We start from the raw sequence: 17,970 nt of genomic DNA on the forward strand, positions 1-17,970 counted from the left end.
CAATTGGGAGATTTTCGTGTTATCACGTATCATCTTCGACACGTGTCTTGCATTTGAATTGGATGTTTGTATTCGTCCCGCGCTTGCCCTGTTTACTATCAGTTTGCTAAAGATCTACTCATAGTGATGTTCGGTATATTAAATTTCACTGGAATGTTTGATGTATCGTTATGTTGGTCTGTTATAAGGGTCGTTAGACATAAAATCATTGTGTGTATCAATTTTAAAAAAATTGGTTTGGAAACCTCTTTCATAACTCTATAATTTAATCACAGTCACAATCGACAATAACGACATCGAAGGGACTACTCATATTTAATCGTAAAAACCGATAGTCGTAACAACCCATGACGTTATTATCCTTACCTAATACATAGAATTCAGCCGGGACCTTTGATTTAGGGCATTCATTATAACCGATATGTTATTCTAAACAATGTCATCGTAAATGATTTTGACTGTATTTTCTTAAGCTATCCCAAATTTTATTTAACTATTTTAGAAGAATTTGTATTTTCTTAAATGTTAATGTTAAACTAAATTTTTACTTATAAATTTTTTGTGTTATACAAACAAAGCCCCGGAGATTGGACTATTTTCAATTGAATTTAAGGACTCACCACTTGCGCTATTAAAATGATTGTATCAGAATATGACCAAAAATATACCCGTAAAATTGTTACGTTGTTCATGTGTCGATGATTGAATGCTTTGTCGAAATATTAAAAAAATCAATTTTTACCCACATTGATGGATTACCGCTGAATATCCATAATATAACTTTTGTTTTTCATCTTCGTATATAATAACAGGGTTTCATGTTTATATTTTATGAGGTAAACATTTTCGATTGTGACCTCTTTTTCTGACATTATCCAAATTGGTTTATAATTCTCACTAACAATTAACGCAGTGTATTTATAATTTTCATTTGAATTGATTATGTTTATTCTATTTATTATTAATTTTTACTATTTTATACTGCAATTGGTATTATACAGTGCAATTAACCCAGATGTTTCGTGTTGAATTTCCGGTAAAACTAACATTGTCTCGAATAGAATGAAAAGTCAAAAGATTAATCTGCTTCACATCGAGCCCGGGTTAGGAATTTTATTCACAAGATTTCAAACAAGTTTAATCTATACTAATAATCTTGCGACTAATATCACAATAAAACAAAATTGCTTCAACGTTTAAACGCAAAATTTTCCGCTACGAAATATACTCCCAAACTAATTGTGAATGAAGTAATGAGAGGTAGGTATGTTAATAGCGTTGAACACAGCAGCTGTGGTTCGAAGCACCTAATCACAGTTTCGAATTCGGGTAATGTTGTTACTATCGTCATAGCATACCATACATGCAAATGGAACGTACCTGCACTTCTAGTGTACGGGTAAACGAGAATAGATCGAGATAAAACATTAATTCAGCCATAGTGCTGTCACTGTTTCGACTGTTATAAAGGAGTAGCACTTGAAACTGAGTCATTGACGAGTTGCACAACTTTATGTGTTAGATTTTTATACTAAGTTTTGAATAATAACCAAGGGCTATATAACCTTCTAGGCCTGAGCCTCAGATTTCTGTATCTGTTTTGTAATGATTTGTTTATTTCTAATATACAAGTAGGTGACCTGCCATTAGTGCCTGACTCGCGCCGCCCTCTCTTTTGGTCTAAGGCATGCCTCACGATATTTTCCTACACCTCACGAGCGCAAGATAGAAACCCTATTTGTGCACAGACAGGGAATGTACCTACGACTTCAAGGTTGAAAGTCGCACGCAGCAGCCACTACTCGGCTCAAATAGATACGTATGTGTAAATAAATTCAGGGAGCATTACTACTTAGAATTACGAAATTAATTACTGAGACAATATTGCATGCAGATCAACAGTCTGAATTGCAGGACATATTTATCAATTTTCGTGCATACAATTACTGTGAAATGCAAACATTTGTAAATATCTCTCTCTCAATGATATTTTATATATATATATAAAATTCTCGTGTCACAATCGTTCCCATACTCCTCCGAAGCCAAACCGTTTGACCAATTCTTATGAAGTTTTTATGCATATTCAGTTAGTCTGAGAATCGGCTACTATCTAAATTTCAAACCCTTAAGTGATAGGGGGTATCCACCACCACCATATGGTACATCATTTTTATGATAAATCATACAAAAATACATACAACCCAAAATTTTCATCATTACTCCTACTATCAACTCCTATATTTTATTTGTCAATTAAGGAATTATGATTTGAACTCTGAAGTTAGTTTATATAGAGAAATATTCACAGAACACCCTAAAAAGTTTCATTCTGGAAAACCGAACAGGGTAGCAAATGTTTCATGTTGGTATATACTAAAAAGGTAGGTTAAGTAATATCACATTTAGGAGAAACGAAATTTGCGGGGGCAGCTAGTATAAACATAGGTATAACTTAAACTCTTTAGTAAGGCCTAATAATCCAAGTATTTGCTGAATGCGTTGGAAATAATTGAAGTTTGACTTATTCTTCTCGGGGAGTGTTCATGTAACATGTTATTTTGTAAAAGCAACTTTATACTATAAGCTTTAAATAACTATCGAGTATACAAAACATTTGTTTTCGTATGAATAAACGTAAAAAAATATTATTGAAATAATGATGCCTTCAACTGAGTATACTAATGACAGTTAGTTTTTAACATATAATTTATTAAAGTGTAGAATTGCAGACATACATAATTAATGTTAATAACATCATTTATTTTTGATAGTAATGAGATGTACGTAATGTAAGTTAAGAATATGGCTTTGAAATTTGTAAAATGAGAAGGCCATTCTTTCTATATTCCAAAATCGTTTTCCCAGTGTAAGCGTCAAGGTGACCAACACCGAACATACACAACACTGCGTATAAATTGCAGAGTTTCAAACGTACTATACTTTTCGTAGTAAAAATCTCTTAAAAATTAAACCATGTAATTCGTATGTTTTAAGTGAAAACCTTAATTAATCGTTCTAAATTCATGAATCGACTCTGTGTTAGTCCGATACGTATTAAAGTTTTTCGTAGCACTTCACAACTGTACGCCCGAACATGTTGTCCACTATGTATTTGCATTCTGTTATTGGCATTTCCGATGTAAACACGGCTCTGATTGGATCCTACCTACGTATAGCAGCTATGTGATTGCGCGCAGATTGATCAGTCAGGTTAAGCAAAAGTTGTCGCAGTCAGAAACATGATGGGTACATTTCTAATTGTATTTTCTGTGTATGTATTTTCTGCATCGCAATTTTACTAACAAGGGTACGTGGAATAGAACCCATACTAAACAATCTGCAACACAGGGAGCCCGATACGTAAAATCTCACAATACACTCCTCGGATACATATCGCACAACCGCAAAAAGAAACTGCTGGGATAACACGAAATCGGTCCCAGAATTTTCTTTTGGATGAGTGAGGATTTTTGCGGAGTCTTTACATAAAGACTCCATAAAACAGTAGTCTCAAACTATATGCCTTTTTGAATATGAACGTTTTAATATGGAAGTTAACCGATGTAGAACTAATGTGTTTAAAATCTTTAAAAAACAATTTCTAATTTAATTTGTATTCTGATAACTTTATTTATTATTTTATCCAACTTACATTATTCAATTCTATATGATACAGGTAATTATTTTCGTACAAATGTATACGTTTATTCTCAAACAGGTTCTGTCCTGTCCAAGCGAGAACATTTATCCTTACATCGAACCAAGTACCTCCGTAAAAGACGCATTACGAACAAACTGAATCACGAACACACATAAGAACTAGTTTAATAAAGTTGCATAGAAGCAGATTTAAAAGTAAGCCGCGCAAACGTGACTCTTTTCTTTAAAATTGCCTTTGTTCTGTTTATGTAAAATGAAACAAAGTTGCATTATGGTAATACATTTACGTAGCCTAATATTTATGCAAGTCAGTTAAGCTCGAGGTCCAACTCCGTAAAGATTTGTTGTTACGTGGATTAAAATCCTGTATATCAAATTAAAATTGCACTTTTATTATGTACGACGAGAACGGTTGTTTTACGCATATCGTATAATAACTTGTTATTATAGCATTTATTTGTTACACGTAAATATCACTATTGAGCTACAGTTGAGCTGTAAGCCGGGTTTATTTCAGCATCTTACAAACGTGTCATTATTTATTATGGCAATTAACTTATTCGTACGGTGATGAAAAACATCGTGAGATACTCGCTGTACTTAAAAGCGACGACGTGTGTCAGGCACATAACAGACTATTAATAAAATGATCAATATAATAGAGGCAGAAATTCCAGGCCAAGATCTATCTCAGTTTTATTTTAAGTTTATGTTATCTTTGATTGCACTACTACTGTGTTTATAATATATGAATCGCAATACAATTTTGTAGTTTTAGCCATCAATGGTGAAGTATTCGTATGAAAATGTTTCATGCATTATTTATATAATACAGGAGTTCAGAAAATATGGGACACATACAAAAAAAATCTATTAGGTATTCGACAGTGGCAAAACTTTAAAAATACGAGTGACACTACAACCCTTAGACTTAGACTCTTGTCCTCAGATTTCTGTATTAGTTCCTTGATCATTAAATTCTAATAGGCAAGTGGGTCATCAGTCCACTATTATTGATACACGGTGTATTTTAAACCTAAAGAATGCCGTTTTACCCACAGTATTTTCCTCCGAACGAAGACAGTAGGTTAATACAAACATTGAAAGAAAAGTTTGAACTACTAGGCCAACACTGCACTAAAGGTTCAAAACCCTACCAATAAAATTCGATGGATTCTGATTTTATAAAAACATCTAGAAGGAGACATTCTAAAAGCATTGTCTAGGAGTAATTAATATATATAACTAGTTGACCCGATAAGCGTCGTTTTGCCATGTATATTATTTCCACGAACATTTTTTTTAGTTGGATAAAAATAACCTATCTACTATATTAAAAATAGGGGTTGATTATAGAGGGTTGTGTGTTATTTATGTATGCTGTATCATAAAGAAAACAAAGAAATTGTTAAAAAAATAAAACATTTTTTGGGGTGGAGACCCCTTATCACTTAGGGATTTGAAAAATAGATAGTAGCCGATTATCAGACTTACTACGAATATACTTAAAAATATTCATAAGCATCGGTCGAGTCGTTTCACAGGAGTATGGGAACAAAAATTGTGATACGTGAATTTTATATATATAGAGATAATAACGTAATTGTCAATTTACTACCAAGATTAGCATTCAAATACCGACAAAACATTGTAATTATAGCTAGGAGCAATTGACTATTCGGAGCTCATAGAAAACGCAATTTAAACCAAACAAACAAACTAATACAGGAACCCTTCCACTCTGTTTAATTACTTCGCAAAGAATGCGTCGCGTTCACCCGATGAGGAGACAAAATTAACGCCCTCAAATATTTAATTTAAATTTCCCTCTTGGAAACAAACGGTACTCTTGATAACAAGTGACCTGCAACCACGCATTTTAAGGCATTAGACGTACTTAATTTTTCAAATTAAAGTACGTTTAACTGACGTTTGAGCTTTTAAAATTAAATTTTATATGACCTTTATTTTTCATTAGTACTCCACGAGGCAGTCATTTCTGTATTTATTTTATGTATTTTTAAATTATGTGATTCAGTAGTACAGCAACAGCAATAAATTCGAGTTTCTACAATTTACATATAAGCCTTGTTAACAGATTTTAAAAAATAAATAAGGAATTGATTTGGTTGAATCAACTGAATCACTCTTATTTAACAATTTTAACAAAAACACTAATTCTGTGTCTCTCGTCTCTTTGTGTTAAATGGCGTTTACTCTGTGATAAAATATAACCATTTTATATGATTACAATTAGCAGTATCGCATCCTGATTTACACGTATTTATTGACAATGCTTATACTCCGTTAAGGTAAAAGACAACGCGAAGGTAAGACCTTAAAAGCATTAAAGTATTAAAACTGATTGCTGACATCTTAAAGGTCCTAGAGATCAGATCTAGCTTATCCTAAGCATCTTAATCTCTAATAGTAAGTCTTTGGTTTGCGCAAATATTACACAAATATATTTGGTCTTAGAACAGATGACCAAGTGTCTAAATTCGCTGGCAGCACGTCTACCTAGACACAGACATGACGCTCATCTCTTTCAACTTCTAAAATCATTCTCTTTTCATTCCCAAAACTCGTAGAAATTCCAATTCTGAGGTCCTTATATTATGGATATATGGACATTGATTTGATTTAGCAATTAAAAAGAGTGGCGGAAAGTTTCTTGCCAGTTCTTCTTCCCGCTCTACGCCCTTGACTTGCGAACTGGTAGTAATTTACAATTAATTTAACTTCTTTTCTGACGTTCATAAGTGTACTTGTTTACCAATATGAATAAAGTTATTTTGAGTTTGAGTACGCATTACTAGTACTTTACCCTTAAGATTTATTTTTTTCTAGTTTTTTTCCTTACTGGGGTTGCATGAAAGAGATCGCTTGTAGTAAGGCCGCCCATCCCTAATAATTTATGTTATTTGGTTTTATTAAGTTTAATTAAATAAATAAAACGTTTAATAAATGTGAGTTTTATTAACTCGACGTTCAAGAGCATTTCAGCGGTCATGGTGATCATGGTCAGCGGGAGTCCCTCGTTGACACGCCATGTTTTAAAAGTTCGCTTACCGTATACCGTAGAATTTTAATTTATTACAAAGAAAGTTCAGTGAAATTTTATTGCTAAATCACTTTAAACGAACCAAGAACTCTTCGTGGTTCTAAGATATGGGTAAATACCCTGTTACGCTGTCGATTTATGTTAGTTCATTCACAGACGACTTGAAAACATGCTAAATTAGTTTAGAAAAAGAAACTGAGAGAAGTGAACAAATTGTTAGCAATTTGCATACGTCCTCCTTGAATTAATTAATGTTACATTGAATTGTTTACACTTTATCTAGTACTTTGTTGGAATTGTAATTATGAGGTGGATTAAATACATGGCAGTAATTATTTGAAAAATACAAGACATTTTATTATAATTTTCCTCTTTAATTTTTAGTTGTTTGTACTTATCGAAATCTTCTATCAGTTTAGTACTTAACTTAAAAATGTAAATACCAGGATTAAAGGACCAAACATTTTAAATTTATTCATTTATTTAAATTATTTTTATGCTTTTGTACATCTTAAGTTTAGACGAGAGGAGAATATAGTTTTAAAAAAAGTTCCATCATGGCTGTTGGTACGATACTTATAAATTAGTTTTGAAAATTGTATATATTTTTTCCATGGCAACAATTTGCCAATGAAATAAGTAAATAATAGCAGACATTTGGGTAACAAATTCTTGTAATAGCTATCTAGAACAGGTCTACAAAACAGCAAGGAATCGAAAAGCGTGTGCACCGCTCGGTTAATCAAACTGTCACTTCAAGAATTCCGCGCAAAATCCTTCCTCGGAAAACTCGCCCTAACTTTTGATTGCTGTAGAGAATTCCAATCTACTTATATAAGAAAATTTGTAAATAGCACCTTCTAATTTCATCAGTTTTTATCTCTATAATTTGAACAATAAAGTCTCAGCTAATTTTATTTTATTAGAAATTCTTTGGGTCGAGTTATTAATTACAACAAAAATTCTGATCGTTCAGATTTTGTTCGCTAAATTGGCCACTCGAACTCGTAAAAGCCGTCCAAAGGAACTTAACGACGGTCAAAGAGAATAACCGCAAATAAGCTGCAATCTAAGGCCGATGGAGAAAATTCCTTTTTCCTTAATTCACTCTAAACAGACTTTAACGGACGAAGTATGCTTACATTTAAAGAAATGTCTTAAACTTGGTTATAATGATATGTTTATTTGTTAAAATATAATTATAATAATGATACTTAATTAATTTAGCTATTTACGCGAATTAGTCACTTTCATACCATTGCAAATACGAACGTAAAATTGAGAACAGAACGGACACTTTAACTTAATTGAGAACAAACTATTACGAGACAAGTCAAATAAAACTCAACTCAATACAAACATTTGTAATGCAGCCAGTTCTCAGATAATATTCAAAGTAAACACCTGACAGTAGTAAGTTCGCGAAGTGCTGTGCCGGAACTGTGCAAACACCCTGCGCGAGCGGCGCGACTAATGTGCATACTTGCCGGATATTACGCAAATTCACTTCCCGACTGTGTACCGAATATTTCACATGTATCGTATTGTTTTAAAATATTAACTTATTTGGGAGACCTTTGTTTGAAATTTGCTTCTCAAGTCTAAGCGAAGTCTCGTGTTCTCGAAATGGAGGAGAATACTTAATATGTCATAACGACAGACATAATGCTCCATTTGAATTCAAATCTAATCTTAAAGTAACATTTATATTCTTTATTGTAAATTAAGTTTGTCCTAATTTAAAATAAAGACTATGAAAATAAATAAATTTAAAAACACATTACGGGCCTTAATGATTAAAATGTCAGGGATTGTTTTTATGTTTTCCAAGTGACATGAGTAAAACAGAATAAACACTGGCGCTTTAACACCGTTATCAAAGCTAAATATATTTATTAATATTATAGGTAATAGGTAACACAATGAACACTTATAACGTCATAAAAGAAAATACTTCTTTTTTTACAGTTTGTAATAATAATTAACTATGAAATTGGGCGAATTCTGTATAGTTTGACAGGATAAATTGTTGAAATTATAATATAAATATTAGTATTAGTTACTGTCCACTAATATTGCAATGCTCATGAATTATAATTAATTCCCGCTATAATGAAACACAACACTGACATAACTATTAATGACAATGTGACAAATGCAAATTCATTTAAAATTAATCATAAAGTATGTTATTATAGGTTCAAGCTTTTTGAAAATTAGTCGCTATTAATAGCTCTACTATGACTTTCATGACGCTTACTTTCATGTAAAAATTTGATATAGTATGAACACAATTAAGATTTTCAATCAAATACGCAAATGTTACTTAGTTAGTTAACTCGTTTTATTTAAAATCTAATATTTAAGTCATATATATTTACTACCTAATAGCTATATATATATATATATATATATATATATATATATATATATATATATATATTATATATGGAAGAGTCCTTGAACTGTTTAAATTTAATTTGTTTGTTCTTGATGTTTTTATGTAAAAGTAACACAGAAATATATTTATAAAATAGACACGGTAATATGAACGAAACCGTTGAGAGTAGGTAAATACATCAAAAGCAAAACAATTGTTTTAATAGGTCCTCGAAAGCAGTAGGTGATCACCAAAACAATAAATATATATTAAAGAAAATATAATAAATGAGAAAAAATATCTATTTCTTAAATATGTTCTAATTTTAGTAACACCCAAAGTGTCCTAATATATTTCTGACACAAAATTATTTAAAATCATTTTTTTATAAGATTGTTTTTATTTTATATTTAATCTAGGTTTTGAAGGAATCGTTTATGGTTTGATTCCGAAGTTACGCGTTAGAACTTGTAAGGATCCTGATGATGTAACTGTACGGAACTGTCAACGTATTACAAAATTATGAACCGTAAATACAAACTAAAATATATTAATTAGTTCTGATCACAAGCTATAAACCGTAATACATAAGTACGGTGGTAATTTTTATTTTCATTTAAAATTTCAATGTTTTTTTACTATATGACAAAAAGTTCGTAAATAAATCATATCAAAACAGTGTTAAAACGTGTCACCGTAGTTTAAAAAGTTTAAATAAGCAAAAGCTATATTAGTTTCGCGAATAGTAAAAATATTATGCGGCAAGTGCAGAAACGTTCAGTTATATGAAATGCAAAACCTTTTCCAGTATCTGCATAGTAACACACGCACACAAACATTTCAACGGCAAATGGAAAGTTGTGTAAACAAAAATGCTAGTAAAACCTCAGCATATGCGAATCGCGGTACGGCACTCGGTTAAAATGTATCAAAACCTAACAGGCTAGAATGTACCGTATTTTATGCATGCAAACATCAAAACTGCGTGGCGAATTCTGGTAATAGCACCTACGTGGTAAATTGTACTTTATGTTGTACCGCAAACCACTCACTTATGTTTATATTTGCTATTTGTGTACTAAAATTAATGTACCCAAAAACTCATAATATACGTCTAGTTATCGGTAAAAGCTTTTAAAACGCTTAAAAGTTTGTGTGTACTTTTGCACTTGTAATTGGAGCCTAGTCGACGGCTTGATTAATGTCATAGAATCATCAGTAGATAACATCAAGAATTCACAAATATAAGCTGATAATGAGTTTTTTTCTAGTCCACCCATTAGTACAAGTCCCAAATCAGCTTGTGGGTGCTCCGACGGGCACAGATGTCAATCTTCAGTGCCACGTGGAAGCTTCGCCTAAGGCTATCAATTACTGGACTAGGGAAAACGGTAAGATTTTTTCGTTATGTTATTTATTGAAGGATAATAAATTATTTTTATGTTGATCAATTAAGTTAATAGGTTGGTTTTTACAAATAAAAACCTGAGTATTTGATTTTCGCATTATAAAAAATTGTTTTTTAATTGTAAGGCTATGTCACGCACATTAAAAAGCTCAAAATTTATTTACAATCTCTGTTTACGTTCAACAAGGCCAGTAGGATATTTTATAACCGAGTCGTAACTCACAAAGCTTATTAAGTCTCGGGCACGGAACTCAAGAACGGAATAAGCAACTAATTTCATTATTCATAAAGCACATTGAAAGCGTTAAAGTAGTCATTAAATGAGTCGTTTTTCATATTTCTACTATCCCTCTTTGACAGGGGCTAGTGTCTACAAGGTACGTTTTATGAGTATTTAAAAAATATTAGAAATTTTCATGTTCGCGTTTCATTAACAAAGATTTATTTTGACGTTGATTATGGAGCGACAATGTACATTATTAATTACTGGTAATTATGTACTAACGTTTAATTATACGAATCCATTTACATTTTAAAAGTGAAATCCCTTTAACATGAACGAGGCTAGAGAATGAATAATGTTTAAGCATATTATTTAAGTTGCCTTTTGGTCTCATCGGTAAAACATGAAAGATTCTTCAAAAGCCTTTCTATACACCTTAGCGTTGTTAGTTGGTTGGTTGCTCACACAGCCTTCCGTGTAGCAGAGAAGATTCGATACCCTTGTACTTGTGGGAAACGCGTCATAAGCATTTCCTTTTCGAATAGCGTTTTTAAGAATGTACACAAAACCATAACTTTGTTTTTGTCTTTGTTTTACGCGAGTATTACTCGTTCATATAAACATTTTAAATAAACACCAATTTATTCCACAATTTACTTAATGCGACGTTGGCATCGCATTACTAGAGACTACTATACAAAAGTAACTCATAGCAATTTGATATAAACGATTAAGACTATTTAAATATCACATTTAATGCCGTCTAGCGCGCTAAGTGTCTCCTAACAATGTTTTACATCACCGTGCCATTATGCAATGCTCACATAGAAAGATAATTCCATTGGTGCACAGCTGTGAATCGAACGCACGACCTCAAAGATGAGGGTCGCACGCTTAAGCCACTAGGTCAACACTGCTCAGTCATTATAATAAAATTCATATTAACTCTCCTTTTAATTAGCATTGTATTTTCAATAAGTATATACATAGTTGTCATATGTATGGTGAATCATCAAAAGTCCAATAAATATATAAAAGGACTGACTGTTATAATTGCAGTCCTGTAAAAATACGTGCTAACTAATACAAATAAGGCACTTAACCTAACAAAACGTTGGAAGAGGCATTACTTTTCGTTATAACGACACACCTGTGTTTAAACTTGTTTATTCTGTGAGCAGGTAGAAATGCTAATAACATTAACGTAGTCAAATCAAAAATAATAAAATAAAATTGTGTCCTCAAAAGGTTTTACGGTTTTGTGTGTAATTACTATCAAGTCTATAACCATTATTAGAATATGACATACGTTCTTCGAACCATATAAATGATAGATATAAATGACAGAGACATTACTTTACTTTATAATACCAATTCAAACGTAAGGAGATTATCGTTGAAGCAATTAAAATTTATACACTATATATAAATTGGGACCAAAAATGAAACGCGATCAATACCGCACTTAATTACGTTACTCGTAATTGTATGCGCCGCGCCACTCGCTTTAAGTAAATTGTTCGAATGCGAAAAGAGCATCGAAAAGGACATTTTCAGATACGGTTAAGGGCCTACTTAAAAATATTTAATCAATTCCCGCAAAATAGGCTGATTATACCATCTCGCCATATAAGGGATACAGTGGAGAACTCGGGTACAGATTGAATGACGTAAGCGTTATTATGAATTAGTGTCGACAGGGTTGAACTATTTTAAGGATGTCTTGCATATATGGTTAGGAGTGAATAAATTGTTCCTTTCAATTTGGCGTGAATTAGTATTTGCAATAATTGTCATAACAAATAATTGTATTTAGGCTCAGATGAAATTTTAAATAATTTTAATGCTAAATATTCCTATAGGCCCTTAATGCGAGTGCATGTGTTGATAACCAGTATTGCCGGATAATGCGTTACGCGAGCCGTTCACTAAAGTCCAGTTAGAAATACGTTACTTGCCGCAGCGACATGTGTGGCTACACCAGCTGCCCAAACCAATACAACGAATAAAACTTTTCAGCGGATTCTTTGACATTTCAAATTGTTCCGCGATTTATAGCTGAAACAGAATTCGATATGTAAATTGGAGAAATACAATTCAAGTAGATACCGTTAAACACTGTCTAAAGATTGTTTACGTATTAAAGGTGGCGAAGCTTAGTGAAATTTAGGATATCTTTTTGATTTCATTGAATTCTAAACAAATTGGATTACAAATGAGCTATTATGAGGCATTGAATCTTGGATGAAATAGTTTGACATATGCTCGCAGTAACATAAAAGAACACTAACTAATAACTGATGCGACAACGTGACAATAACATAATAAGCTAAACAGTTGGATAGTGCAGGGCAGATTTAAGTGTACAAAGGCAACCGAGCCAGCCATTACGCGTGTAGACCGACCACGCAAAAAGCGAACCAAATTCTATTACCAGCCGATATGCAACAAAGACCGCTGGCCGCCCCGCTTCAAATTGCTTTAGGCTACATTCGCTATATTTACTCTCCTATACCACAATATTTTAACAAATAAAATTCATATTCACTTTTCAATAACATTTGGTCACTGTCTATTTAAAAGCCATTTTGTATCGTGTTTAGTTAGATATACGAATGGTCAGCCGGTCCAACGGGCTATAAATTGTGGTGAGTTACAAATTAAATTAGGTAATACATGGCTGTGACGAGACGGGACGAGCTATGGCGCGGTGGACACGTAAAGGGTGGACCTGATTCAGACAGACGGAGAGTGGACTTGATCTTTGTTAAGCTTTCGCTAACAAGAAAAGTTTAAAGTTCTTTGAATACTTGGATCTAAGAGTCAATATTATTCGAAATAATGAACTTAAACAAAATCTAATATAAATCAAAACTTACGCTTTTCAACCATTATTCATTTTCTCGTTTTTTATACCATATTCCTGTATCGAATTCAAAAAGTTGTCGAAATATTGATATTTATTGTACCTAAAAAGTATTGAAAAAGTCACTTTAACATTATATATGTGCCTATTATATTTATATATGTATATATAAGTAATGCAGTTATGCTGCTTAGGACGATATTTGTATAAGCGCGGTAAAGAAGTCTACACACTAATTTAGAACACCTATACAATTTAATCTATTTAATTATAAAATTCACATTTAATCGATTTTAATCGATGGTTTATTAGTTTTGTATGATAATAAACAAAGAGGGCGTAACTGTCGCAACCGGCCACCGTCAAGGTGTCAGTTGCAGTAAGCACGCCACAGATTTGTGGTCAATTCAAGCCGAAACCTCCCGCCAGTGGGCTGGCTTGATGTATTTGACTTACTAATGAATGATCCTTACGATAAGTGACAATTACTATTTACACTATCAGGCGTATTGTTTATATGCAGATTAAATTGCATTGAATTGTCACAATTTTATATAATCAAAATACAGTAAATATCGATGTTCTATGTTTCGAATAGTATTCGTGTAGTTTCCAGTAAACATTACGTTCATATTACCAACAACAATAATCGTGTCAAATACGTTTACATAAAAACAATACTTATAGTTTATGAAACTCGATACCAAAATTAAATTTATAATATTTAATTAGAATTTATTCCCAGTGTCCCAGTACCTCCTTGACTCTAATCGTATCGTTTATTGCAAATGTACTATAGGAAAAATAGAGAGAATTTTTTTTAAGTATACAAAAGATTGTGCTAAAATTTAAGTTAGTATCAATGATTTTGTTTCCTTAAGCGCTTAACTATTATTTAACTCTAACCAATTTGTACGTAAAGACCATAAATATATAAAGCATACACCATCATTTCTTAAATTAACATACATCTTTAAATATCTAAAAACATCGTCAAGAATTCTGTTATGAAGTGAATATTGCCAAAAAACCGAGGAATTCCAATTTAATGTCGCTGTAATAAAATAAGCCTCGGTGGCTGTGGAAACGAAAAATAAAACTCGCCCGCACAAATAAACGGGACAAGAAGAATGCAAGCAATTTTTAATGTAGAATAGCATGACCCGCGGTATAATGTAGCGAGTGAAGCGAACAACTCGACACACTCTTTGCACATTTTAAACGCTGTTCTTCAGATAAGATGATTAATTGTACTTACTGTGATTACTTTTTATTAGACATTGTGTTAATTGTTTTATGGTAATTAAACGCACGTTTTATGCCTTCAAATATCCACCATTGTGATAAAGTAGATAAAGCACCAAAAACTAAGCCTTCATTTGCGAACAAATTATTGTATTGTATAGCTTAATACAAAACCGATATATTTTGATAAAATTATCAATGAAATTGTTCTCTTTAGTGAGTAGTTATGGCACTTTTGATAATTGCATATGTCGCTTTGATTATAGTAAAGTGTTTCATAGTCTCGAAAACTTCATTACAATTACTTTATAATTATATAAGAGCAGGTTTAAATGTCACTATCGTTTAGTATTGCAACTTTTTTTTGCTGATTAATTTTAAATAATTGCCTTAAAATAACATTTACACAGGTCACTGCATGTATACATGTATGAGGGTGTGCAACTGTTTAATCAGTTGCCATTTAAAATTCACAATATTAGCGTGTTTGACAGATTCAAGAGGGCATTAAAAATGCATCTCAGAGTGAATGTAGTACTAAAATTGGGATGTGTATCTCGCTCGTATATACATAATATTAAGTTCCTCGTGTAAATAAAATATAATTTTGTAATGAGAGGTAAAGTTCTTTAAACATACAGTTGTGGAGTTTCATGTCAAAGACACGGTATTGTTCAGCAGAACAAAAGTAAAAAAAATCGAATAAGTCTTTATAATCCTAACCTTTTTATGAATACTTTTAATTATTCATAAAAAGGTAATAAGTAATAAATTAGTACATATTTTATCATGAATGTGACGTTTATTTGCACACCAAATGATTTAGGAACGTAGAAGTCTATATTAATAACAGAATAACGAACATAGAATAATTAATTGCGTTTTTATATAAATAGTTTCTATTCACTGCATCGCTATATGAAATACGAAATTGAATAATCCAATTAATGTAGATATAAAAATATGCATCACCTATAGACTATGTAAGGTTAAATTGATATAAAGGTTGACTAAGCATTGTGTGCGAGTCATTACTATTGTCACGACACACGAAACAACATATTTCATATCGATAAGCAATATTCGGATGTAGCCGAATATAAATGATCGGAAAGGTCCTATCGAAGGGTGAGGAAATAACTATATCAATAATCGACTAGTTTTATGTTATCGTGTTAGTATAACAATGAGTTTTGTTCTTGTAACGATATCTTTTATACATAATTGAAATTATGAATTCACTTAGTTGAAGAAGCTTACGTGTATTCTGATAATCATTCGATATCTGATGATTGAAATCTTGCGTATTTCTTATATTTACTGATTTTCTTACTTAATATTTGCATTTTTATTCAAAAAATATTTTGTCCAGGTGAAATGATTATTACTAATGACAAGTACCAGATGAGTGAAATCAGCAATTCGGCGTACAGTGTTCAAATGCGTTTAATTGTACGTAATATTCAAGACACTGATATGGGAGGCTACAAGTGTATATCCAAGAACTCCATTGGTGATGCTGAAGGGACCATTAGATTATATAGTACGTATATGTCTTCTTTATTCTATTAATGTTACAAATTTCGAACCAAAGCATTTCTTATTTGAATAGGAAACCTTAAGAGAGACATTGTGAAAGAAACTCAGCCAAGAAATTTAAATATAATAAACGTTGTAATATATATTCAATTCACTACACATACATATTTGAGACAAGCCAATTAAAATCTTAAAATATTCCAGCTAGGACTGTTGCAGTGAGCTCTCATATAATGTAAGATTTTATTTTAGAAATGGAGCTACCATATCTTAAATCACGAGTCGAAGACACAGAAACGAATTACGTAGAGACAAACGATGTGCGGTCCAGTCTCCAAGGCCCGCTGCGGGAAGGAGGCCATCGTACTGAGGACGCGGACTTCCTGGGAGGTCGACCCTCACCCGCTACGTCTTGCCGAGTCACCCCACACGCGATTTTCTTACTAACTGTCTTAGCTCTAGCGTGCTAAATAAACTATTCTCAACACATCTATATAACGAAAGATTTCTGTTTAAACTAGCTGTTACGTATAAGTGGCTATTAATTCGTAATTACCCAAAAAGCGAATTTAATATGGCATTGTGTTTTTGTTTAATAGTGAATGTGCTTGGACAACATAAACACTAAAATGAGCGTTGTAAATGCTTATGTACTATTTGAGTGAATTATGTGTATTTAACCTTAAAACTGCTCTAAGCATTTTGATGTATAAAAAGCTTTTCTAATAAGTTAATAAAATTATCCTTGTGTAAAGGAATGTATGTATTTTATTGATATTTTACTATGTTTGTAAATAAGTATATTTTATGTATTTCAAGGATTATGTTTTACTAGATTTTGCATGTATAGTGAAATGTAAACAAATATAGTTAGACATGTATTTATTGTTAAAATTAATGTTGTTGAATTTATTAACTGTCATCTGTTATAGAACTTGACGTTGTAGTATTAGTTATCAAGGGTCCTAATTTATTAATTTATAATGTAAATATCGTATAAAATGATATTGATTTGTAATTCTTTACGGATATAATTTTAAAGGGAATTAATTTTAAATATAAGAAACTTATAAAGGAAGGGAATAGAAAATTATTTAAAAATAAGTTAAAATTAACGCCCGTATTGAAATACGGGCGTACTTCAAGTCACTAAGTTGTCTTGAGCAATGCCGAAATAGACACATTCACAGCCAAGTTTTTAATACTGGTCCTTCAAATTTATCCATACAACTTTTTAAGTTGGTTGTCAATAAAATAAAGTTTTAATCTCTTTAATTGATGAATCGAAATTAACACTAATATTTGTAAACATATGTTTAATGAACATTAATACTTTAGGACTCGGTTTTAGATCCATGTAATTATTTTTAATTTAACATAAGCCACTTACATAACGGCCATGTAACAAGTGTATAAAATATTGCCTGCGAAGTAAAAATTATATACATATATGTTGTGTTTTATTTATTGTTTGATGGGTGTAGAGTGACGTGACGATATATCAAAGTCAGACGAGATCCATGTTTTATATTCTGTGGTTATGGATTTCATTTTTAAATTTGGAACCAACTAATTTATGTGC

General features: G+C 31.8%; 1 protein-coding gene across 4 annotated transcripts in view; it reads left to right on the forward strand.

Moving 5' to 3' along the window:
• LOC123716521 (lachesin-like) overlaps positions 1-17,819 on the forward strand; it is a 53,207-nt gene extending 35,388 nt beyond the window's left edge. For all 4 annotated transcript variants that reach the window (XM_045672298.1, XM_045672299.1, XM_045672302.1 and 1 more), the window contains 3 exons: positions 10,379-10,498; positions 16,222-16,392; positions 16,641-17,819. In XM_045672298.1, the coding sequence (XP_045528254.1) occupies positions 10,379-10,498; positions 16,222-16,392; positions 16,641-16,858 (509 nt within the window). In that variant the 3' untranslated portion in view covers positions 16,859-17,819. The remainder of the gene's footprint in view (positions 1-10,378; positions 10,499-16,221; positions 16,393-16,640) is intronic.
• Positions 17,820-17,970: the final 151 nt, after the last annotated feature.

This window comes from Pieris brassicae, chromosome 11 (assembly GCF_905147105.1).
Source record: "Pieris brassicae chromosome 11, ilPieBrab1.1, whole genome shotgun sequence".
Taxonomy (NCBI): domain Eukaryota; kingdom Metazoa; phylum Arthropoda; class Insecta; order Lepidoptera; family Pieridae; genus Pieris; species Pieris brassicae.